Source organism: Falco rusticolus, chromosome 11 (assembly GCF_015220075.1).
Source record: "Falco rusticolus isolate bFalRus1 chromosome 11, bFalRus1.pri, whole genome shotgun sequence".
Taxonomy (NCBI): Eukaryota; Metazoa; Chordata; class Aves; order Falconiformes; family Falconidae; genus Falco; species Falco rusticolus.
The window spans coordinates 28,085,632-28,111,685 of NC_051197.1; the positions used below are offsets into that span (position 1 = coordinate 28,085,632).

The window sequence follows — 26,054 nt, forward strand, 5'->3', positions numbered from 1 at the left end:
AACTCTTGGTGACATTGTATTAAGTTTGGCTTAGGTTTGGGGCAAGGGCTGAAGCTAACTGTTATTTAACTTGAACAAACTGGCTTGTTGTACCAGAGGTGTATGAAGAATCTCAACCTTTGACCTTGGCTGAGAGGAGATCGTATCAGCCACGGCATTTTTTCAGTGCTTATCTTCTGATAGCTGGAGACACAATTAGTCTGAGTCAGGATGACCTGGGCTTTGCGACACGGGGGGGATGAGAACAAGGCAAATATTTCCGTGCTGTGTTGAGCTGTGAAGGAGGGGATCCGAGCTGATGGTGGGCAGGGATCACTGCCTCAGTGCTTCTGATCCCTGTGCTTGTGTAGCAAGTTCTGCAGGACTCTGTCTCTCCCCAGGGATGTTGCCTGGTGATAACGTGCTATCTCAAGATATGCTTCCTGCTCTCAGCACCAGGGTGTCAGCCCCAGCGATGTTCTAGCAGAGGAGAGGCAGGTGACTACAATCTACCAGGAAAAAGGCAATGACTGCAGAGGACATTTTTTTTTTTTTTTTTTTTTTGGTCAATCAGCTTCACCAGGATCAAAAAAGCAATGGAGAGCCCATGGCTTGAGCTCTTGGTGACCCGCATCAGTGCCTGTGCAGCCTGTGCCATGCCTAGCTGATGGCTGGGCTAAGCCCAGAGCTGGGGGGCTGTGCTGCAGCCCCCCGTGTTGGTGCCATGGGTTAGGCTGTTAGAGTCACTGGGGTGCACTGGACATCCCACATACACTTTTTGGAGGATGGAGGTGTGGGTGCAGGAGAGAAAGAGGGAATCGGAGCCTATACCGTGGTGTGAGCGCACTGAGGGAGGTTGCAGGGATGCTGCTGTGGGGCAGGGAGCGAGCAGGGCTGCACACATCAGGTGGGAGATGGATGCAAGGGGTCAGTTACATTGCTGACTTGCCAGACGGATTTTTTTCTTCTGTCACCCCATGCCCTGCAGTAAGGACCTCCCTTGCCTGTTGCCAAAATTTTATTTGGCCCTGCTGACATCTAGGCTCTTTAATTAAACTCTCCCATCCCTTCTGTCTGTGGCAACTCCTGCTGATCTGTGATCTGAGGGCAGCAACCTTCCCTCAATCAGAGGAGCCGATTAAAGCGATGCAGGCGGATGCTTTATTCCAACATACCGAGGGTGACAACAGCGAGCGCTTTTGCAGGCATCCCCCCCCTCCCCACCCCCAGATGCTCCCTGCCAGCCTTTGGGATCCACCGCCCGTGCGGAGCGGTCCCCCATCCCCATCGTGGGAGAAGCCGGGGTTTTGCTGCCAGGTGGGCGAGGAGGGGAGCAGCGAGGCGTGCGGGGCCGGTGGGCTCCTCAGCGGCGCCGGCGATGAGCCGTGAGCGGTGGGAGCCGGCTGCGCAGCCCAGCCCAGGCTGCGGGCTTGAGGCTGCTCCGGGGTTTTGCTGGATGCGAGAGCTGCTCTGAGCTGCGCTGCTGCTGCCCGGAGAGAGGTGGGGAGGGGAGGGGTGTCGAGGTGTGACTTTCACCCCGCGCAGGGGGCTGTCTCTGAAGAAGACCGCTCTGCTCTCTCCCCAGAGCCTCTCCCAGCACGCTGTCGGCACAGACCCACCAGCAGAGAGGACAGGTCAAAGGCAGTGAGTATCGTTTTCTCTGTGTCTGTCTGTCCGCAGTGCCTCTGTGTTCAGTTTTTTCTGGCTTTCTCTGCATGTGAATGGATGGTCTTAATCCCTTGAAGCCCCTGAGACCTCATGTTTGGGTGGGTTGTTTCTTTTGTTTTTTGGTTGTTTTTTTTAACCTTTATGCTGCTAATTTTTTCTATTGGGATGGCTTCTTAATCTTTGCTCAGGTGATCTCCTGAGGTGATGTGATAACCTGAATGTCATAATCACACCCCTCCCCTCCTGTCTCCCATGGAGAAACCCCCCAAAATACATCCATGCTGAGACTGGCAATTCTCCTTGACCGGGGTCCTGCGGTAGGAGGGGGAGGTAGGATGAATGATGGAGCAGGAGGCAAAAAACCCTCACCATGGACTCCTACTAGGACGCCTTTAGACGCCACATCATATTTCTAAAGTCATAACTGGCTTATTTGCAATCAGAGGCAATGCCCGTGGGTACGTCAGCCTAGCAGTGGGATTGCCTTCACGGGAAATACAGGTCTCGGCGTCCGTGAAGTCAGACAGACTTTGGGATGACAGGGAAGTTCGGTGCTGCTCAGCCGTGCAGGTTGCCGTTGCAAGGGCTGGCGAGCGGGTGGGAGCAGAGGCGAGCAGAAGGCTGTTTCATAACCGTACCCCAAAAAGCAGGATGGTAGGGGAGGCTGCAAGGGAGGGGGCACCGGCTCCGCTTCCAACTGGCACATCAGAGCAGCAGTGGGAAAGAGGAGTAGGGGCTGCTGGACTCTAGGAAATCCTGTGCTGTGGCCTCACATGTGGGTGAGGCTGTTAATGAGGAAATTTTAAGGGGCTTAAGGAATTACAAGGATTGATTTCAGTTAAAGCACATCGAAGCAGTCGGTCAGGGTAGGGATTAAGGCAATGCACTCACTGGCATATAGCACAATCCCAGTTCCATTAATTTAGTTGGGAAGAGGCTTTGTGTGTTTTTTAATGTAATCAAGTTTTAAAAGGGCTGTTGCATTGAGCAGCCAAAGCTCTGGGATCTCCCCAGGCCCCAGCAGAGCAGGGTCCTGGCCTCTTTGCTCCCATCCATTCCTTTGTCTCTTCCTTGGTTGCTCCCTCTGGGCAAGAGGACGTGGAGGTTACCTGGAGCTTGGCCCTGTCCTAGCAAACAAGAACCCTTTGCCCTTTGCTTACTGTACGGTCCTGCTCTCTGTCCCATTGGTCTCCTGGCTGGTGGACCTCACCTTTTCTCTCTGATGTGAGATTTATTCAACCAGCTCCCTGTGTGCCAAAGCTCACGGGTGCCCTGCCAACCCTCTCTCCCTCCCTTCTTCCCTCCCTCCCTCCCTCTTGCAGACTGTGCATCTCCTTGGTGGCTCTCCGCAGGCTCCCGCCACCCCGAAGTGGAGGTGCTTTCTTTGAGTTATTTTGGTGTGAGTGCTTGAGCCTGTGATGGTGAAAGGACCAGCATCTGCAGACGCGTGAAGTCCTCCTGTTATTTTATTTGCAGTGCCAGCTTTTCCATGATGCCTGGCCAGTAACATCAGCCATGACCTGGAGGGACAGGGACAAGAGGTAGTTTGGTCTTCTTAGCGAGGTCAGCCCGGAGCTCTGCCTGTTGAGGAGAGACCTTCAGAGGTGTTGAATGATGAGTGCGATAATGCCAACTCCTGCCACTCCATGGTGAGCTGTGATGCCAAACTCAATTCACTTTAGACCTGAAGCTGGACTTAAGCCACGGTCCTGGTCTTAGAAGGAAATGCTGTCTCTCCTCTGTGATCATCCCTCAACTCTGAACGTCTTCCACTGAAAAACTGACCTTCCGCGCTAGGAGGCAAGGATCAAATGGGTTGAGAACAACCGGCCCTCCTTTTTTTTTTTTTTTTTTCAGAGGATTCTTTGATAGATTTTTTTTTTAAATGCCAGGACATGAAACAGTAAATCCCTCCTTCCTGCACTCCTGCCTCCTGCAAACAGCCCCGACTGCTGTCCAAGCCAGCCAGTTAAAGGGTTAACTATAACTGGATGCCTGAATGGCTGCCTTACTGATTCCACGGAGGTAACTGAAAAGACATGATGCATCCCTCACCCCTGCCCATCCTGTCGCTGTCTACCTTGTCCCCTCTTCCCTCCTGCCCTTCCCTTGCCTCTCTACCTCCTGCAGACCCAGTTTCTTTCCCTCTCTTTCTCCTGTGTCCTGTCTTGGAAGTCCTCGCCTAGAGATCAGTGTTCCATGAGAGACAAGCTCCTTGCTGGTGGCACAGCACCTCTGTCCCACACACGCCCTGCTGCAGTCCCTTGATCTCAGGCATCAGAGAGAAATCTGAGCAGCATTGCGGTAATGCATGTCACACCTCTTGCTGAGAAATTCGTGAGCCTGCTAGAACAAGCAGCGCAGGGAAGATAAAGGTTGGGGGTAGGAGGTATCAGGAAAGGTACCGGAAATATCCTATAGCAGACTGGGTGTCCGTTTGAGCACAGCGGGTCCAGCATGCTCGGCCAGGAGCATGACGCTTTGCAGACAGTATTTCTGCACTGGTTGTTGGGGTTTATGCAGCGTAGCATCCCGAGGCCACCGGCCGCGGGCCCACAGATCAAGGCCGTGTGACAATTCCTGCGACTGAAGATCTCCAGTTTTTTGTGCTTGTTAAATGCTGTGAGCTGCCTGTGCTGCACCAGGGAGACACTCATTGCATTTAATTAACATTTAATTTGCTGTAAGATTACATTAAAATGTGCAATAATAGAAACTCTCTGAAGGGCGGGAGGAGAAGGGGGAAACAGGCGTGCTACAGATTGGCTCAGTCGCTGGTGCTGAAGTGTTCTGCAAGAATTACATATGGAAGGGGAAAAAATACCGTACTTCCCTCTGCAGTTACAGAAAGTATTTGGCATCTGTTTGGCAGCAGGGCTCAGAGAAGGGCTTTCTCCAGCCTGGAAGTGAGTCTAGCAGCTGAGAAGTGGAGACTGGGTCACTAAATCCTCCTCCTGTGGTCCAGAGGAGAGATGGCCTCCTTCCATGTCTGGGGAATCTAGCAGGAGAGATGCCCTTAGGCTGGAGAGGCAAATCACCGGCTCTGCCCTTCTAGAGACCACGTAAAACCATTAACTGCATCTATATGCCTTTGAGAGGAGACGATGCCAGCCCGTGTGATGCATGTGTGTTACGCGTCCCTCTCCCTTTGTGTTCCTCCCTGTCCCGGGGTTGCGTAACGAAGGATGCTGCAGGCGTGCTGGCTGTCCCGGGAAGGGGCTGGCAAGGATGCGAGGGGCTGGCAGATGAGCGAGGGCTCTGGGCTGGTTTGAAAATTGAAGGGAAAAAAAGCAATAAAGCCATTTTCTGCCTGGGTAAGCCTGTCAGGAAAGGGGCTGTCTTAGCCTGCTTATGTAACCCTGAGTCCGAAGGAGCTGCTCGGGATCGATCCTGGCCAGGGTCTGATGGCTCTGCAGCACAGGCTCACCTTACAGGTGCCTTACTCCCTCTCTTCTTCCTCCAGCCCCGTCCTGCCCTCAAGCCCCAGCATTTGTGCGCTTTCTGGCTCTGCTGGGTTGTGGTGACTGATTTCTGGTCTCGCTGCACTTTGCTCTCCTCCCACAGCTGACCAGAGCAGGTCTTTCCAAGAAACCATCCCAAAGCGCAGCCTTCAAAAGACTTTTTGGCAGTCAGGGCAGCTGAAGGACCGGTGGGGGTGAGCCTTCGCTGCTCTGGCGCTGTGTCTGTCCTTACCATCTGCCTGGCATCTTACTGGAGATGTTTCAGGGTCCCTCCCACAGATGAGGGAACCAAGGGCACAGGTCTCATGAGGCACAGAGCCACTGAGTATTTTTGTTTTGGTTTGGTTTTTTTTTGTTTGTTTGTTTTTTTGCCACTCTGGCTAGATTTATAATCATCATCTTCTTTGGTTTTCCCCTGCTTACACCCCTGCTCCCCCTCATCGACCGCAGGAACAGAGGGATGAGGACTCGCCTGGGCTGCCTGTCTCACAAATCAGACTCATATAATGATTTCACAGCTATTCTTCCGGACAAGCCCAACCGGGCTTTGAAGTGAGTATAGCTGCAGCATCCCACCCCAACCCCATTTCTGTCCTTCCCCTCCCTGCCCACCCACTCCCTCTAGTATTGTCTTCCTTTTATTGTACTTTGTGTAAGCCTTGACTGGTTCTTTTAGCCACAAGGAAAGAGGAAAACGAAACAGTGCTGAGACAGCAGGAACAGCCTCCAAAAATACCTGGATCATTGGGACAGGAGTTCTCCTGTGAGACAGGACACATGCACGATGCCTATTGCTGTATGTGGGACATGTCAGCACATATTTGAGGATGTAATTTCCCCCTCTGTCATCATAAATCAGTGTCTGAGCAGCTGACTCGGTATGAGAGGTGACCAGCAATTTCAGGTCACGGTCCTCTTTAGCTAAGCCTTGCTATTAAACGCTACCAAAAAGTCCTGTGTTAGTTTGTACAATGCTGAAGAGAGATGCTTCAGGCAATCCAGAGTCCTGATTTGGGATGAGCGGGATGAGATTCATCTGATCACAAGTCACTGCTTACATCTGAGCTAAGACTAACCTTCTTCTGAAAGTCAGGAAAGTAAACACTTCTGCAGGGGTGGGTTTCATTTCGCTTGACTTTTGCCTTTTACAGTATAAATGTCCACATCCGAACTTGTTCCCTGGGCCTCTGCTTAGAGCCAATGAGGAAAAGTTGGTCCCTTTTTGGGTGAGATTCATCTGGCCCGTTTTACCTGCCTACCTGGGGATGAGCGATGAGGACACTCAAGTCCCTGCAAGCCCCTTGGTATCTCCTCAGTGATTCTAAAGGCAGCCCAAGGTGACTTGCTCACCTGGAGACCTCTACATTGTAGACCTCCAAAGTAAGGGGAGAAGAATTCCAGCCTTCCTTGGTGTCCCTGTCAAACAGCCCCAGAGGGGGTCAGCGGCCGGGGGTTTTCTGTAACTTGCGTCTTCCTTTCTTTACAGAAGACTGTCGACAGAAGAAGCAACAAGATGGGCAGACTCTTTTGATGTCCTTTTGTCCCATAAATGTGAGTAGAGATTGAATTCTACCTTTTTTTGCCCCTCATACCCTTAATACTGGTGGTAGCTAGGGCAAACGAAGCGTGCATTGCGTCAGACGGGAATGGTCCCTCGGGCAGCTGCTAGGCAGTGGTCACCGTCATTCATAAGCAGGATTTGTCCTCTGGTTAGGAGGTGAGGGAGTGACTTTCTGTGGGTTCCCATCCTGGCTTTGCTCCTGTCCGGCTGGGTGATCACAACAGAGAGCCATCACCCCATGGCCTGACCTTCTCCAGCTCCTGGGGGTGCACTGGGGGCAGCACCCCGAGGCTGTGGCCGTCTGTAGCACGTGCCCCTGGCTCCGGTCTTCTCACAGAAGCGCATGGCAGGTGCTTGGCTCACTAAAGCCCCTCGAGACTGGCACCACCAGTTCATTTCCCTCTCCCTCCAGCTGCTTTTCTGAGCTGCTGTGCAGGGACGCCGTGTTGAAGCGCAGCCTTTGCTGGGGCATCTACGACCCAGCAGCGTGTGGTCCGATAACCTTGAACACCTTGCTCCATAGCAGGGAAATCACACGTGGCAGCCCTTAGCAGAAGCTAATTTACAGTTAGTGCAAACCTGAAGATTTCACATCCAGGAACCTTGTGCAAACATATAATCAGCGCACCTCGCTCCATTCAATAGATCAATCGTATCAGTTCTGTTCAGAAAATATTATTCTGCTTCACCAACACCTTCACGCTGAGAAATTATAAGAAAGACAGTGAAGTTCACAGTGTAGGTTCATTAATGTCTTTTCATGGAGAATAAAACAAGAGTGAGCCAAGGTTGGGGAAAAGTCACTGCGGGCAGTGAGCTGTTTTATCACGATAAGGAACTGCCTGGCTTTCTTAGAGATTCTGCTGCACTTATATTTGAAGACATTAAGTGTAGGATTATATTATTATTTTAAATAAAATGTCATTTTGCTGGATTTCTACTGAATTGACAACGGTTTTGGCAGGGAATTAAGTGACAACTTTGAACAGGCTGGCTGACCAAGGCAGAAAAAGCAATATGTAATTTTAGCAGCAGTATCTTGCTGAGATCACTGCTTTTGCAGGCAGTAGAAAAAAATACATGGTGGAGCTGGCTGTGGCTAAGGGGGAACATTTCTTGCATGGAAATTCAAAACAAGACGGGGATACGCACAGAGGCTATAGGGTGCCAGGGGGATGGGGAGGGGGGAGGACAGGATATTGCCATCAGTGTTCCTATTCTGTCCTTGAGCCCCTGTTCCTCCTTCACCAGTAAAAAAGTTGGAATTTTAGGTACAGACTGCAGCAAAAGTGCTTTGGTTACAAAAGCTGGCGAATTTAGGCATGTATGTGCTGACATTATACAGATTGTTCCCTCTTCAGCTGACTGCTGCAAATGCTAAATCAAACCTTGGTTCAATTATTTCGTCCAACAGCCTCCACAAGACTGTCTGTTTTTATTAATAAATTAGCCTTATAGAGTGATAAATGAGATATCAGAATTTTTCCTGTCTCTAGAACGGAAAGTAATTCTGATAACTCTGGCACTTAATGAAAAATATTCAGTTTCTAATAGCAACAGAAGGTGATCTTTAAAATTTAAATTAATCTTTTTTTTATCAGCAGCCATGGTGACATTGCCTAGTGATCAGCGACAAAAAAAAATTTGTTGTTTAATAAACTGCACCTGAAGTTTCTGGATTTGCTAGCCTGGCAGTCAAGGGTTGTGATGATACAAATACAAAAGGCTCCGCTGAAACAGGAGTGTTATTTTAGTTACACTGGTTTAAAGGAGAGAAGAGCGTATATCCGTAAGAGGAATTATATGGTAAAATCATTGTGGTTTTGCTTATGTGTACTTGTCTTCAAAACACAGAAAAATTTGCCGAAGATCTATTATGAAAGCAGGATAAAAGACACTTTCGCTGTCAGAGATGTGCTGATGTTAGATGGGTAAGGGAGCCTTGTGCCTTCTCTGACCAACACTGGAGAGTAAGAAAAGCAGCGCCTGGCCTGCCTGCGTCTGTCCGTAGCGAAGCTGCCAGCTCATATTCTACTTTTAGTGCCAAGAGCAGGACAGAACTGTCTCAGTCTAATTTCTCTGTGACTGCCCAGGTGAACAGTATTAGCTGGGGGGAAATTTGAATTCATGCTTGGGGGCATGGGCTAAGCACCAGCTGGGCTCAGGGAGAATTTCCCCTGGGGGCTCAAAGCATCAGCAGGTAGACCACTTCTGCTTGACGCATCTGTCATAAACTCTTTCTTTGCTAGGTGGACAGTTCATCTGTTTTGGAAGGGAGATTGTGATGCCAATTTGAGGGGGTTGAGTGGCCCTTTCTGCTGCAGTTAGATATCACCGTCGTTTCGGGGCCCTTCCAGACAACTTGTTCTTTGGGGGAAAAAAGCAACCCCAGAGAGCTCAAGTTTTTGTGGGTAGTATTGCAAGGGGATGGACAGGTGCAAAAAGAGCTCCAAGGAGCAAGAAAGTGGATCAGAGCTCCTTAAAAACACTCTCTGAAGTGCCAGGGTGACCCCTTGTACAGGGAGCTCGCTCGCAGGGCTGCAGTGCTCTTCATGGGAAAACCAAAAGACTTACACTCTTCTGCTTCCTATTTTCGTGAGTCTCCAAGAGGTTTCTAAATGGAAGTGATCTGAACAGGTGCCATGCATCATACGGACTCTGTGAAGAGTGTCATTATGGTTGGTTTTGTCAAATAACCCTTGAAGTGTGATGGCCCTCTGGAGCCCCGCAACCTTCCCTCTCTTCCCTTTGTTTTAATGAACGGCCTCTGTAGGTAACGTTTGATCCTGACATGCTGCTGGCTGGAAGCATCTTGAGTAGAGGATTGAAAACCCCTGGGTTTTGAAGCGGTTGTGCATCTCCAGAGATTCCCAGGCTGGGAAATGCTCCTCTGTATAGTCCACATAGCCTGATGTGGATTAATTCCCCAGTCATTTAAAGAATAATTTGTGTTGACATTAGCAAGAGACTGTGAGTAGGAAAGGCAGAAAGGTTCTCTCTGTCATACCCCCACCTTCCTTTTGCACTGGCTTTGGGATTTCAGCATCCCTCAGCCTAGCCCTTGTAGAGTAACCAGTGCTGAATGGTAGGACGCAGCTCAGCTCCGTTTCGTTGACAGCCCCAGCTGAACAGGTCAATGCAGTATCCTCCTTGGTTTTGCTAATGGGTGAAGCAAATCGGCTTGAAAACATAGGGTCAGCCAGTCAATTCCCTTTTTACGGGAGGAGCCTCATCTGAGCTGACTGCAAGAGACGCAGGCGCTGCGCAGCAGTGTTCCCTTGGGTCAAGGCTTCTGAGTGTGGCAAGCAACAGGAGAGAGGAGTTTGATCCTACTTGTAGCAGGGAATTGGAAGAATAAGAGACAGATAGTATGTGGCAAGCTTCCTTGGGTGCTCAGGGAGCACAAGCAGTGGTTTTAACATGCTAGATTTTGACATTTTTTCCCATTTTGTGCCGGTACGGGTTAGCGGTGGCTCCCAGGGAAGTGGAGCTCAGTGTGGTCTGCAGAGTGTGTGTGCATGCATGTGAGTAACTGAGGAGTAATCCCCCCTCTGTGCCCATGCCCAAGAGGTACAGGCTGGTCAGCCAGATGGAGATTTCTTTTGACAGGCTGCTGGAGGGAAACACAAGCAATAGCATGTCTCATTCTGCATCCCTTGCGGGGCTGGACACATGGCTTGTCATTTGTCCAGAATCCAGCCGGACAGTCTGTCCTCAACCCTTAGTCACTTTTCAATGGAGCATCTGATGCAGAAAAACCTTTGCGCTGAATTTCCATTTTTATCTCAAGGGTGACTTTTTCCCCACCACCTCCTCCCACCATTTTTTGTGATCTCTGTGCTCTTCTGCCCAAACTTTATTGTTGTCCTCCTCCTTCTGTTGTCTACACATCGCTCCTCTTCCTACACAGCACAGGAATATCCCAGCCTACTCCTAGTTCTTTCTAAGCCAGAACAGCATTAGCATTAGCATTGTGCTGGTGACAGGCAGCTAACATTCAAGGAAGCCATGCTAAGCAGCAGTGAGAGCATGCACGTACGCCATACAGAGCACTGTGGCCTTGTCTCTTCGGCCCTGGACCCAGCGTGCTCCATAGAGCTAATCCATCCATCTACCAGCCGCAGGGACTCTACCTTTATTCCCTACATGAAGCTCCGCTTGCCCCGATGGCGTTAAATGTGTGCATTAAATAAACGATCGTTGATCGCTTGCTTACTCCAGCAGCGGCTAATGCCTGGCTATTAAGCTGTCTGCCTGAATGATTTAAACCACTAAGCTCGGCCTCGCGTTGCTGAAGGTCACTTTGGTTAAGACTTGTGCTGTGTTTTGTGCTAGCCAGTTCAGCCCCTTCCTCCACAGCCCTTCTTGCTGGAAAGGATCTGCTCTCCATGGCCTGAAGAATAGTATTTGAATGGGATGTTGGGAGCATCCGAGCCCCAGTCATTGATCTGCCTGGCTGATCTATAAAACACACATTCTGGTCATTGCCTAGTGCACAGGGGACCTGCAAGGTTACAGCCGTACGGTGCACTGCAAGATCTTGGGACGGGGTGATGTACAAGTACTTGCACAATCCTTCCTGACAATCCTCTCGTGCACTCCCTTGGTCTATTTGAATGGAGAGCAGGGCGTTTTGAGGCTACTATTTACACTGCAAAAGTAAAAAGCAAATGTCTTCCACTTTTTTCAGACTCTTGGCACTCAGTAGAAGAGCTCCATTTCTTTGCCTTCATCCTATCTACTCCATCAATACTGATTTACTCCTTTGGCTTCAAGCAAGGCTCACCACTCCTGAGTCAAATTCCTGAACGTGTCCAGTAGTTGTCTTGAAAGGCTGTGCACCCATACCAGTACGTGTCTGTCTTCTTGAATGGCCATGCCTTTAGGCTACATGGTAGGGATATCTTGTGCTGCTGCATCTGAAAGCTTCTAATCCTGCTTTTCATTTCTGTGCTTTTTCTGTAAAGCATACCTTTGGAATTGCACTTCTTAGGTGCTCTGACCATGTTCTGGGACACTTCAGGAGGCTGACTTAGTAGGTGATGTTCTCCTGCTCATATCGCACTGCATTCCAGTGCTGGTTGCCCCAGCAAAAAAGCTGTCCAGTTGGGTGGAGTGAGCTTTGAAACACTGATCATCCACCAGCGATGCTCCCCTAATAGCCTTCATGTGTAGGAGGAGATTAAAGTCAACATCCAGCTCAAATTCCAGCTCAGGTGGTGGCAGTTCCCATACCTAATTGCCCTCCTGCCCTTTCAATCAGATTTGTCATTGTTCCATGATCAGCTCGTGGGCAGTGATTTACCACTGCCCAGTCATCTGGGCCCACATCTCCAGCTGCCAGGCACAGCTGTAAGCACTGGCAGGCGGTCAAAGGCTGAAGATGAATTCTGTGCAAAGCCCTTGAGCCAAGGATGACCTCTCCTGCATCCAAGGCCTCCTCTGCAAGGTCCTCATGGGTCCAGCTTCATCTTTTCCTCAGAGGCTGTGAGGAGGGCATGACAGGTGTATATAAAGAAATAGAGAACAGCCAGACACTAGTATTTGTCTACCTGCTGCCTAAACTTACTTCAAGATAAAAAGGAGCTGATTGACATGAGGGCGGGAGGCAGAGCGCATGGAAACCTCCTGGTCCCAGGAGGGACCTGCTACGGCTGCTCCCCGGGGCAGGGCTGAAGGAAATGCCTTTCTCACTCATCAGTCATGACGTGCCCTTCTTTTTGCAGATATGCTATTTTGCAGATATTCTATTTGCCATGCAAAGCTGCTATTTCTACAAGTGATCCTCTGTCAGTGCTGGGGCTCTGGGGCTGTTGTAGAGGAAAGGATGGGAAAAAGGACCAGGACAGAGAAAGAGCAGCAAGACCTCTGCAGGGACACACAGTGGGGGCTGTACAATCATAGCAGTGTGCTTGGGTGCTGGAATATTTAACGTCAAACATCCTAGGGGCTAATGATATATACAACAACATACATCTCAGGCCACTGCTGCATTCTTGCTGTTGTACTTTCTTTACCGTGAAACCTGCCAGCCTGCTGTTGCATCTGCTCCTTTTCCTCCTGCAAAGACCCCCTGCTCTATTCTCAAGTCTTCCACTTGCTCCCACACAGGCCCTGTGAAATTTATAGGCATTTAGGGGTTTTGAAAAATATTTCTGTCTTTTAGATTTCAGGAAAGGGAGCAAGGGAGCAGGCCTAAAACATCTCCCTTATTCACCGTATTTATATATGGAGAGGCTGAAAGCAGCCATGGGCAGCATGATCCTGACAGGTACCCCGCTCCCGGAGATGCCTTCGGCACTGTCTGCTCTGCAGGTTTCTCCGAAGCTAATGTCACATTATTGCCCCAGGCTTGAACCCACAGTTTGCACTGTTAATTGCTTTGCAGTGCTCATGGAGGAGAGCCCTGGTTTTGTCCACAGTAGCAATCTGAAACCCTGATCTTCTCCTAAAAGTGCATTAATTAAGAAGTGGCAGGATGAGTTGGTATGATCCTGCTATTTCTTGCTCTCCTGGGGCTGACGGGAGAAGCAAGCGTAGCTAGGACAGCATGTGCCTGTTTTAGGTGCTGGTTGCTGTGCTCTTTGCGAGGCAGATTGCTGACAGAGCACTTAGCGGTGCGGAGCCCATTAATGAAGGAGTTTGGAGAAAGACAGAGGGGAGAGGTTTAGCCTGTAGTTTGGTCCTGTCTAGCCTAATATCTTCCCTGCCTTTCCTTTTGAGGATCTGGACAGCCAGACTTCCCTGCTGACTTACAAGCAGCCTGAAATACAATTGTTAGTTGCTGTTCAAAACCTGGGGCCATTACTTAGGGCTTGAGGCTCAGGACCTAAAGTTGAAAAAAAGATCTCCATGTTCTAAATTATTACCAGAAACAAGAGAATCAGGAATAGGATTAGGGCATACAGGGGAGAAAAAGGGCAATGTTACATTGCTGCTTCTCCTGGCGTACCTGGTGCTGGCAAGAAAACAAGGACAAAGCCGTAGGGGAGTTTGTGATGGATCCTGTGACACTGGCCAGCCCTGTCCCTGGTGGGCTGGGGCTTGGTGTGGACATGTGGAAATGACCCACACCAAGTATCAGGCGTCACCCCACGGGCTCCATCCCAGCTCCCACACTCCCTGCCACGGGAGGAAGGAGGGAAGGCAGCACTGCCGAGATCTCCCGCAGCAGAAAGGGCAGGTGGAGCCCCCAGACCCCAGCACTGCAGGAGTTCAGGTCCTACAGATCCTCGTCAGTCTTTGTCCGTCCCTGCCAGGCACACGTGCACTTGCTCCTCTCACACCTTTGGGGAGTCTGACCTTGCCGAGTGTGTTCCCAACTCCATCAATATTTTTAGACACTTGCTTGGAAGTAGCCAGTGCTGACTCAGGAGATTTCCAGTCATAAACTACAAATACTCAGGCCCTATAGAAAAAGACCAGGAAAAGGAACTCATTACTGGAAAAAAAAAAAATTAGAAGCCAAATTTATCCCAAGACTAAAGAAAGGAGAAAGGGCATGTGTGAAACCTTCAGCTACTTCAACTCTACTGGTGCCAGGGAAAGGAAATAAAAAACAATAGCTGTGTCCATAAATATGCCCAGGCAGGGGTTTAAGAGGACACAGACTGCCTAGTAAAACTTTCCACATTTCCAATCTGCCCCGGCTGACTCAGATTACATTACGGAAATGTCACAATTGCTAAGCATTAACAAGTGATAAGAACACTTTTACCACTGACTAGACAAGTAGTAATTATGTCCCGTCCTTTCCCTCTCCCCTTTATTGTAGCTGTAACAGTTAGACTCTCCGAGATCCTTCCTCTGTTTAAATAAGAACTAAAAACATGTCACAAGGCAATAAAGCAAAGTGACAGAAAACACGGGAGTCAAGTCCACAGACGGTATGTTTTATTAAAGGTTTTTCTTAATGACAGATAGGACACTACAAAGTGTCACGTTAACATGCACAAGATGCTGTGGCCAAGAGACTGTAGTGTTGAAGCCTGATGTTTTCAAGAGGAATTTTTCAAAGGTTAGGTGCCCCAATCTTGAAGAAAGACTTTTGCCATGTTAGCTGGCAGAACACTTTTTTCAGAGCAACAGCAAATGGTGTTTGACTTGGTGGCAGCTCATGAGAGTCCAGCTGATGTGATGGTGTAAATTATGGACACATCCTGGGATTGCAGACCTCAGGAGAAAAATCAAATGGTCTTTGATAAGCAGGGGTGGATGGAGGGATGTCTGTTGAAGAGGCTGCTCCCTGCCCTCTTTCTCCTCCTGTTGCCACTCCCCATGTCTTTTTTGCAGATGGGCTGGCTGCTTTCCGTGCTTTCCTGAAGACAGAGTTCAGTGAGGAAAACCTGGAGTTCTGGCTCGCCTGTGAGGACTTCAAGAAGACCCGCTCAGCAGCCAAGCTGGCCTCCAAGGCTCAGCGGATCTTCGAGGAGTTCATCGATGTGCAGGCTCCTCGAGAGGTGGGTATGCCAGCACCCCGGGTAGGCAGAGCATCCCTGCGGCGTGGGGAGCGAGTCCGTCTCCCCATGCTGGGACCCGTGACGGGTCGAGGAGCACTCCCTCCCCTCCCAGAGGTGATGGTGAGGAGCGGGTAAGGGGGACGGCAATGCCATCCTGCCTGATGCTGCTGCCACCGCTGCTTGTGGTGACTCATTCCCTAGGGAGGGCAACTACTTTGATGGCACTAAATTAGTCATAGTCAGTGAGTTCACTGGCAAACACAACCTACATTTCCTAACCTCTATGAGCTTCCTAGGAGTATTTCACCTTGCTCCTGTTATTTGCTATCAATCCCCCAAGCAGGCTATTGGGCTGATTTCTTGCAGGACATTTTGCACAGAAGCAACCCACAAATGACTAACTTGTTAACTCTCCAGGGAGGAGTGTTTATCTGCTGACTAACTCCCAACTCAATTAGACCTCCTGAAAGATACAAGCAATAGCTCAGAGCTGAACAAAAAGTGCAGTCACAACCTGAAGCCTGGAATTGTTAAGTCCTTTTTCAAGTACTGACAGGCTGATGTGACCATCAGATCCTGCATCGTGATGTTGAGTTGTGTTATTGTATTCGTAACACAGCCAGGAGGGTGCTGTCCTCCTTCCTGCTAGATTGCTTGGGTTCTTGTCACGATACAGCTGCCTGCAAGGGATCCCCCCAGAAGGACTCTCTTTATTCCATCTTTGAACTAGAAGGGATGATGTGAGGCCACTGAGAAGCACCCAGAGCTACACTGAGGGGTGTGGGTGCTTTTGGGGCACGCTTCAACCCCCATCGCCTTCGGCGAGCGTCTTCCTGCTCTTATTCGTGAAGCTGGGTGAGATTTCAGATTCAGGACCGCAGGGCTGAATCTGGGTTAGAAATGTGAGCGCAGGTTGGCTGGGGTCTTTCCTAAAATCTGGTCCTATTGTCAGCGTTTTGGCGTGCTAGAATGTGAAATGACCCTTGAGTGACACAGAGAGCTGATCTATACTGCTGCCATCCCAGTTAAGGCAGACAGCTTTACTTGCTAGACTCCTTTAAGTTTGGACGCTGGGATAATAACAACGAATAAGGACTTTTCAGCCAGGTTTTAAACAATAGCCCTACCCAAGGGTGACTGCTTTGCTAGGGAAAGAAAACAGGAAAGCTCAGGTTGTTGGCTTTGCAAACAAGCGGCAGTCATAACAGGAGGGTGGTTTGTTTTTTAAAGTCCCTGCTCGAGACATTGTAACACCAAGCTGTTATGGGAAAAATCAAACAATTTATTTTATAACAACAGAGTTTAGAAACATTTAATAAGAATGGACCAGTAGTTTAAACCCAGCTGAAAGTTCATTCACCCTTACATTGGGCATGGAGTGAAGAGTAAAAGAAGCGGAGAAACCTTGGTCGACAGGAGAGAGTTTAGGCTGAGTCAGCATGTTTAGAAGATGCGCTACATAAACCTGTGTGTAAGAGCATGAATAAAGGTAATTTGATTTCAGAGGTGCTCAGATCACTATAAATCTAGCTCTACTTTTCCAAATTTGGGGCAGGATTCATAACACTGGGTTGCTGAACCCCACAGAGTTTGGGAGGGGCTGTTTAGGCATGGCCCAAGGGTAGGACCTTGGTCCTGCTGCCGCTTCTCCAGCCACAGCTGAGACAAAATGTGCCATTTGAAGCAGGCAAACCGGTCACTTGGTACCAAACTCTCTTCTGCTACTTTCCCCAGGTGAACATAGACTTCCAGACACGGGAGCTGACAAGAAGAAATATGCAGGAACCCTCCCTCTCTTGCTTTGACCAAGCTCAGGGGAAGGTGCACAGCCTGATGGAGAAAGACTCTTACCCCAGGTTCCTGAGATCCAAAATTTACACAGACCTGCTGTCTCAAACCCAGAGGAGGCTCAGCTAGAGCAGCAATGGGGCCCTCAGAAACCATGTGCTTCCCACAACAGCCAAAACCGATGTCTAAATGTGAAACTCTCTTGGTGTTAAAAGCAGCGGGAATGGGAAAAGAGGGAGAAGGGGAAGGGGAGGCTTCCAGAGTGTGATCCAGATGCGGTATTAGAACTCTGAGATTCTGTGATATTTTTTTTTTCTTTTTTTCTTCTGGTTAATGGTAGCATCTTGCAGTTCTTGCCTCTCTCTAGCACAAACCCATAATCCTCTCTAGTCACAGGGTCATCTGTGGGGAAAGCAGGTTTCCTTTAAAATTACTACGTTGGTTTGTGCGTAAATAATGCCACTGCATCTTTTCCATCCTTCCAGACATCTTTTAGAAGGGCCCTAAGGGTGGTTCTGACACTTGTGATATCAAATCCAGTCCAAAGCGTTGTCTCACACGCTGGCTGCTGGTGTCTGGATCCAGAGACCGTGAGGAGGGAAAGAGGGAAGGGAGAGAGAAGGCAAAGGCACATGAATCATGCCACTTCACGGAGCAGAAACCATCAATGAACTCAGCTCACTTTTTGATTTTGGTTGCACACCTTATGACACCAGCTGCTACCCTGTCACACCCCCTTATCTTCCAGGGGTGGAGGAGTTATTTTCCATAAGACTGTCGAGAAGCTGAGTTTTTCTCATGAGGAAGGTAATCCCAAAAGCTCTCGCTAGACTTTGTCGGGCAAGTCTTCTAGTGTGAATGATTGTTTTTCATTAATACTATTTATTTGTACTGTAGTTCAGCCTGGAGGCCCCAGTCGTCACTGAGGCTCCGTTGTGCTAGGCACAGTACCAAAACCTAACACAGAGAAGCTCCTGGCCGCCACAGACATTAACAGGCTTGGTGGCTTCTTGGGAACAACCTGCCAGCTGTTGGGAAAGAGTCGAGAGAAGGAATGTCTCATCTGCCCCACGCTGAGGTGTAAGAAGAGCACAAGACCTCTCTGCTATGGCAGATAACATTTTTCCTGTAGTACCTGACCCGTGCGTGGCAGGGAGAGGTAACCTGCAAAATCACAATTGCATTATCTTTGTTATTTACTGATTATTGACTGTTGTCGTTACCTACCGATTGTCCACTGTGGGTTCAATGCCATGCAAAGAACTACTAAAGACACAGACCCTGCTGCATGGTGCTTGCTTAAAAACAGGACCCGGGGGAGCAGTGTCCAGGTGTGAAGTGCTCTTTGGCCCTGTTCCCATAGCCTAGATAGCCAGCCACAGGAGAAGGTTCTGTGTGGCACCTCCTCTGTGCTGTGCAAGGACACGTACCATCTGAAGGCTCCATTCCCATGGCACCGCTGACCCAGCTCATCGGCTGTCAGATCCTTGCAGTATTCTCTGGTGGAGATGCAGACAGCCCATCCGTGGAGTGGAGCCTACAGACCAGAGGTCTGTTTTCTTAGTTTTATGAAGGCCTGGAAAGTGACCCCACAGATCTTTTCCTCTCTCAATCATCCACAGATCGGAGGCTGTGAACCTCTGCTCTAGTTGAGGGCGGTGGGTAGGTTTGATGCAACAGAAAACTGATAGTAAAGATTTAGTGTAGCATGGTGTAAACTAGGTAGAGTGAATTCTAAAGGTAAGCTTAACATGCTTGGAATGAGATACAAAAAGCTTGCTTGGACTTGGCAGTCTTGGGTTAATGGTTGGATTTGGTGATCTTAAAGGTCTTTCCCAACCTAAATGACTCTGTGACTCTGTGATATTGACTGTCTATGCATCAGGTAGGAAATAGGTTTTGAGGCTTTTTGTAAGGATGCTGTGCAGGACATTAGGACAAACAGGTTTAGGATCAAGATAGAGATGGTAAGCAAGTTTGGTTTATTCTGGAGGTCTATTCCTGAGGTGTCTAAGACACTAAAATCTTTTGCAGTACAAGTGCAAAATTTATGCTGGGTAGGGAAACCTGCTTTTCAGTACCTGTTGGTCAGCTCTAGAATTCTCCAGTTCTTTGGTGGGCAAATACCATCTCCAGCTGACTGGCCAGAAAGAGCAGCATGCTGTGGCATCATGAACCAGTGTTCCTGCTGGTCCTCCAGCCCTGCCAGGCAGCTTGAGAAGCAGGGGCTGGAGCATGGCCAGAGATGTTGCCACGCTCAGGCTCAACAACACATCTTTTGGAACTGTTGAGGTATGCCAGGTCCATAATGTCACGCGTCCAGAGAGACAAAGCTCCAGGTCTGGATGTTACTTTGCAGATCTCGCTGTGGCAGCTTCATGCAAACTTCTTTGCTGCTTATTTGAAGGAGGAACAAGCAAGGTCTGGAAAATACTCCAAGTTTGCCACAATTCATCCAAGGGGTCTACATTGTGCAGTAGCTCAACTGGGCACCTGTTCATGGGCCCGTAGCTTTATGGCAAACAATGTACCTGGCACAGAAGGTCTAGTGGGACACGTGTCTGAGCAAACTTGTGCAATGATCTGGAAGAAGTCAAAGAGGAGCAAAGGATGCAGAGCCTGCATGCAGCGGCTGTCCCTGCGGGTATCTGGGCTATAGGAAATGGAACAGAGCCATATCACCTGCACAGCCCCCTCCTGCCATAGGTGAAAGGGAAGGAGGAGGGCAAATACCCCACACTGAGGTGAAACACTCTCAATGCTTGACCTGCAAGTGAGGATGCAAAGTCCCTGAGGGGCTGGAAGAACTCTCCTTTCTGAGAAATACGTCTACCACACCTGCGTAACACAGGATGAACTGGCATCTCTCAGGGTCACAGGCTGCTTCGGCTGGAGTAGTTACCCTTGAGACGCCCTGCAGTGCCAGTGGTACCCAGTGTCACTGCAACCGCAAAATGGCACAGCGACGGGTGATCGAACCGCTGCAACGGGGCAGCTCAGCTTCCCAGTGCTGGGGCGTCAGACAAGCTGTGTTGCAAGGGACGAAGGGAGGCCACCTTGTCTGGCCCTGCCTTCCTCCGTTTCAGCCTCCTCTTGACTGCACATGCAAAAAGCATCCCAGTGCTGCCCTGGATGTGAGAGACGGCAGCAGCAACAGGCTTATGCCGTCCTTGCTTTTAAAAAGAAGCCAGAACGCCATATTATCTGCCTTGTTAAAACCCACCGATACACCTTCTGGGTGGGCTTGGATGATGCTGACCTCTAGTGCCAGCTGATTCATCCCAGACAAGGCTTTTCAGCCAAGTGCCCTGCAGCCACCCATGGCGGTGAGGGTCACAGAGACAACCAGGCAATGAGGAAACAGCAGAAACAAGATGTTTATGTTGAGGAATGAGGAGCAGACTCAGAAGTGAGGACAATTCCCAGGCTTCCCTGACGGCTACAACAGCTGGTCCTATTCAGAGTGTGGCTCTGGGAAGCCCAGGAGGTAGCATCTCTCAGCAAGCTCCTCCAGCATTGGTGCTGTCATCCTGAATTTCAGTTTGTGTCAGAACACAAAAAGTTTTGGGAAAAACTTCAAAGTAGCCAACACGCTGTGAAAACCAAGCTCCCCCCTCTCCTCCATCGACCTGGGGAATTGCTTTGAGTGGGTGCACTCGCAGATGCCATTGCTGCAATGCTGACAGGAACTGCATTGATGCCGGTTGATGTAGGAGAAGTTTTTTGCCCGTTAAATTGGTGCCAGATAATATCCTCCATGGGAAACATCCTGGAGCACAGAGTGGAGCAAAAGTATCGTCTGAGGCATATGAGTCTGTCATGGTTATTTTTGTTGCTGCTTTTACAGTTTGTCTCTCTTGAAGGAAAGCAGACCAGTTATTTAAAGTAATTTTTTTCTTTTTAAAACAAGAAATTGGCACCAGCTGCTTCTTTTATGACAAATGTCAGTCTGAAGTGAATTAAAATAGGCAGCTTATAGCTCTTCCCCTTAAACCAGGGGCTGATTAGGGAAATAATGACTGAGCCAAAGCTTCGGAAAGCACTGAGTGATGACTAATCCCCATCAAGGACAAACATCCTATCTTTGATTCATCTCTTACTGATGTGAAAGGGATATTCATAACTTACAAACCCGATTTCCCCTCTCCGCAAGCACACACCTCCAAAATTTTCCTCCTGTTTCAAGTAATGTCAGTGTGCACCATCATATAAAGAGCAGAAAAAAAAAATTGTTTTGCTCAGCTCTTTTTATTCTGCTCCCAAGTCCTTTGACAGCAAAAGGGAAGAGGAGTTTACAAATTGCCTTTCCCTTTTCTATAAGCTTCAGGTGGTGTTAAGTCCAGAAGCAGATGCAGAACTCCAATCTGCTTTGAATTTCTCCTGCTTTGGCCCATCGGCCAAGTTTGGGATGATTTCCATCGCTTGTATTGGACTTGTTAATGTACCGATGGGTACCTGCCCCCCACGCTGGGCAGGTGTGATGGGCAAAGTCCCGCTAGTCTAAGTAGGGGAGGGAAATAGGGGTGTGTGTCTGCCGGTGTGGGTGGGTGACAGTGCATGCGACTTTGTGTGTATGTTATTTAGTGTCTTCTACTAGAGAAGCTTTTCTGAGCCATAGATGTGCATGTTAAAATAGGAGAATTAGGCATAATGACATAAAATGAGATTTTTAGCCAGTGTTGTGTTCACCTTGTGTGTAAGTTTGACTAGTGATAAGAGACATAAAACTCTGCTAAGCTTCCAGTTACCCGTAAGAGCACATGTATCAAACTGAACTGAATGTTCACTGATAGACACAAAACCAAAATGTTTACAGCATTCAGAGCAATAGCAAAGCATACCTCATGCCAGTCCTGGAGTGCCTCTCACCCGTTGCTGCAAGCTCTCCCCTCCCTGGGGGCTTCTTGCTTCTCCCTCCAATCCCCCTTTCTTCAGTCCTGTCCTTGTGGTCTTCCTTCCTCCTCCTCCTCCTTATGGTTTCCTCCCTGAAGCACTCCTGTCCCTGCCAGCCTTCCTCACCACCAGCACTCTTTGTCCCCATATATCTGAGCCTGGGTCTCATAACCTCCTCCCATGCCCTTGTGTTTGTGTACCCTCCATCCCCATCCTCTCTTCTTTAGCTTTTACTTCTGCAGATGCTTGTCTCTGGTCTTGCCATCCCTCTCCTACATGCCTCCTACTGCCACTATAAAGCTCCTAATAGCTGTTCCTTGCCCATTATATAAGAAGAAAATGCTTCACATAATTTCTGCATTATCTTTCATTCCTGGGGCTGCTGCGGTTGTCTTCTTCCTTGGTATTTTGTTTTTTTCCGGCATTGAAGCTTTATAGCACAGAACTGGAATTAAAGTACATTTTGTTGCTAGACCAGGATGCTTTTCTTTACCCCACACACCCTGGGCTTTGCAGAGGCTTGTCTTGTCCCCGCTGTTGCATCGTCTACTTCCATCGGCGCTCCACGTGCCGTGCTTGTGGCAGGGGCTGGCTGGTTGAGAGGGCAGCCGTGCTGCACAGGGGCAGCGGCTGCTTTGGCAGGGTCTCAGCTGTGCTTCCTCTTAGCTTTCCGATATAAAAACCAGAGTGTAAATAAAGGTGTGTGTGTTGTATTTCCTTAGTAAAGTCAATCGTTCTGCTCTGTGCCTCCTCTTGGTTTCACTGGAGGGAGTTACCTCTCATTTCAGACTGCAGAAATTTCCACCGGGGTTCAGGGAACTGAGGGCATGGGAGGGAGGCGGCTAAAGGAGATGAGCTTATTACTGAAATAGCCCGACGTTTCTGGCAAAAAGGCACAGAAGAAAAGGCAGTGCGTGCTTCTGAGGGACGTGGTGTACCAGGGAGGTATAGAGACCAGCCGCAGTGTGAATCACTTGTCTCCAGTATCCCCACGACTCCCAGTTTGCATCTTGTGCTGCATGCCCCAGGCTGGATCTAAAACATGATGGATGAGGAGCTACTTGGCTTTGCATTTACAGCGTAGATGGCAGCGTCACGCTAAGAGAAACGTCTTCACATTGCTCTATCAGTACCCACAGTCACCAGCTAAAAAGCAATAAGGGGAAGGAAGAAGGAGGCTTCTTGTGCCGTGTTTACTCATGCAGTCCTCTGCGGAATGACTGGTAATGAAGAGAGCAGGGTACAAGTACTCCCTGGGGTAGATTCCCCCTTCCTTAAAAACCACAATGGAAGTATCTCATCCTCCTGTAACCTTTCTTCCCTGCTCCTCTACAAGCAACCCAAATCAGACACACAGAGTTCAGATTAAGCTCTCCGACAGCTCCATCTTCGGTGCGGTGGCAGGGTCCCCCCTGCATGAAGGGGCCTGGAGGACCTGAGTCCAAACCTAAGCACTGGATAAGGCTGTCTTAAATAATAGAGATGCCTTGCTCCTTGGGCAATGTGCTTGCAGGTGGCTTGGGACAGGTTTAGGAGGGCATTACTTATACGGAGTGAACTCAGAAGTGAGCCACCAGGTACCTGGGTAGAAAGACCCACTCTTTTAAGACCTTCCCAATGCCACGTTATTGTTTTAACTAGGTCCTGATGCTGTAACTGCCTCCACAGTGTCTGGGTGCTGCTGATGTTGGTAGGGAACAGCAGGAGCTGTTTGGACAGGACACGCAGGCTGTTCAGTCTGATTCCTTCCCGTTCTGGGGAAGGCATGGGCTCGGGTTCAGTCTGACCTTCTCCCTGCATTAGCTGCTCCTTTGCTAGGTTCACCTTCCCCTGTGAGGCTGGAGAAGCTCCTCAGCCGTACCAGGTGTCCAGCCAGCGATGATATCCCCACTGAGTCGTGTCACATTGTAAAGTGTTACTCACCTGTACTGTATAGAGACCGTGAGGATGTAATAAACAACCTGAGACTATTCGCTCTCTGCCTGAGTGTCTGAAAAGGTGTGAGTTGAGCATGTTTTCCTATGGCGAGAGGAAAGTGGGAATTGGGAGCTGGGGAGGTGGAGGGGTGTCTTTTGGCAGGACTGTCGAGGAGGAAAAGGATGGGAGAAGCTTGTGCCTTCTTGGACCCTGCCCTCATCCTCCGTGTGCTGGTTTCACTGGTGTGGACGTGCTGGATGGGGCAGCAAAGAATGGACATGTTGACTTGAAGCAGTCAGTATTCTCTGTTGAAGCAATTTAGAACCAATCTCCCCAGAGGTGTGGTCTGGGGAGGTGTGTCAGAAATATTGTCAGTAGGATCTAGGAAACTGCAAGGAAGGGAAATCTGAAGAGCCTTCCACCAGTGCATTGTTGTCCTTTTCTGGGTACACCCCACTGCTGCCTGTGATGGATTGCCCACTCCAAACCCCAGACCCAAGGACCTGAGTGCAAGCAGAGTCAGGAGCAGCTGTTCTTGGAGAAGGCTGCAGCAACGCTTTCCCCCAGTGTGGGGCTGCTGGCATCTGCCCGGAGAGTAGATGTGGTAGGAGCTGAGCAGGGACGCTGGCTTCAGCCCAGGGAGGCAGGCAGCACGGAGACCAGTGATGGCCAGTGCAGAGGGGTGGTGTGAGCAGCGCTCCGTCATGGACAAATTACTCGCTCCCCTGAACTGCATACCTCATGGAAACACACCTGGCAGAAATACGCGTAAATCTGCAGGACCTTCCTGGAGGGGATGTGCTCACCGTGCTGCAGCCAGAGCAGCAGCGCTGGTAAACTGCTTGTTTGGGAAAATAGAAACCCAAGACCTTTCCCTGCCGGGAGTGTGGCAGGGGGACATGGGGCTGCTGAAGCAGCTGGTTGGGTCTCTCCAGCCTGACCACCTCTGTACACATCCTGCTGTCCCGCAGGGAGCAGTGATAGCTCCGGAGCAAACGGTCTGTATCAGCCCATTAATCCCACTGGCAAGCAACCAGAAGTGGCCGTGGTGAAGGTGGCACAGCTGGGGCACCAGCCTCTCCCATGCTCCTGGTGCTGCAGGTGGCACAGCACCCACCTGCCCCTTGGACAGCGTTTCCATCACGCTGCCTTATTGCCCAGCATGAAAAGAAGTGCCGAGTTGGCTCCCTGTACCAGGAGCTGTGAATGGATCAAGCATGATCAGGCCAGGAAGAGCAAACAAATACTTTCTTCAGCATAAAAAGCAGTCCCAGGCTCCAGCAGGCATCTCGCATCAAGGTCTCAGCTTGATCCATCCTTGGGGGACAAACGGGAGAAATGAGCAGGAACAGGCTGGTGAATCACCAGCAAAGCCTGGGGCGAGGTCTGGCATTGGGATGGGGGCGAACAAGTAAGGAACGGGAAAGGCAAGGGCTGGCTCACCGGGCAGGGAAGGCACATCTGGGGACCAGGGCATGCATGAGCCAGAGATGGGCAGTGAGAGCTGGAGAAGTCAGAGCGATGGGGCAAGTCCCAAGGGCCAGTTTAGGGAGTCTGGGGGAGCCTGCGCTTGCTGGAGAAGGCTTGGGCAGCTGCTGAGGGCAATCCCGGGTACTCAGGGGGGAAGGGGAGGTGTTAGCAGGGGCAGAGCTCAGAGTGAGGGCAGCTGGGGGGTGCTTCGGGTGTTAGCAGAAGATGGCATGGTGGGAGATCTGCTGCAGGGGGGGCCTGCAGGAACCCCGTAGGGGCTGCTGCCCACCCGGAGAAAGGGCTTCCATAGGGAAGGGCTGAGGCCAAGCAGAACGTCTCCTGAGTCTGGCAAGCGAGGGAGAGCAATGACCTGGATCCAGCCCTGGGCACACCGAGGGCACTCCTCGCCTGGTACACAGCCCACCCTCCTTACCAAAAGGTGAGTGTTTGCTACATGGTCTGCACAGCGTTGCATTTGAAAAAAAAATTAAATGAGCTTGTTTTTCTCTGGAAACTGGTGCAGTGGAGATTATCAGTCCCTCTGTCTTTTTTATATCCCCCTTTTTTGCCCTGATTTCCTTCCTTTTTGTATTGTTTTTCCTTTTCATCTGCTGTTTCTTCCCTCTAAGCCTGCCTCTGAGCCAAAACAATTTGCATGCATCCAAGGAAGGATCAGCCATTAGTGCTGCTCTTTCCTCGTAGTTAGGATATATTTAGCTATCATCTTTGTTGTGTTGTTTTGGGGGTTTTTTTCTGTTTTTTTTTTTTTTTCTTTTTCTGTTCAGTGGCTTTAAAGAACAGGTGCCGGGAACAGAAAGAGAAGATTAAAAATACCTGCTGTCAAATACCTCTCCCTAC

The 26,054-nt window shown here is 49.7% G+C and overlaps 1 protein-coding gene across 10 annotated transcripts in view; it reads left to right on the plus strand.

Annotated features, from left to right (window-relative positions):
* The window catches only part of RGS8 (regulator of G protein signaling 8), a 30,562-nt gene extending 6,781 nt beyond the window's left edge, over positions 1-23,781 (plus strand). For 2 of the 10 annotated variants that reach the window (XM_037404567.1, XM_037404559.1), the window contains exons 2-6: positions 1,565-1,623; positions 5,559-5,660; positions 6,595-6,659; positions 14,962-15,128; positions 16,863-23,781. In XM_037404567.1, the coding sequence (XP_037260464.1) occupies positions 5,569-5,660; positions 6,595-6,659; positions 14,962-15,128; positions 16,863-17,045 (507 nt within the window). In that variant the 5' untranslated portion in view covers positions 1,565-1,623; positions 5,559-5,568 and the 3' untranslated portion in view covers positions 17,046-23,781. Of the gene's footprint in view, positions 1-882; positions 1,624-3,123; positions 3,673-5,558; positions 5,661-6,594; positions 6,660-14,961; positions 15,129-16,862 lie in introns of those variants that run through there. The other 8 variants (XM_037404562.1, XM_037404564.1, XM_037404565.1 and 5 more) reach the window with 8 other exon arrangements.
* Positions 23,782-26,054: the final 2,273 nt, after the last annotated feature.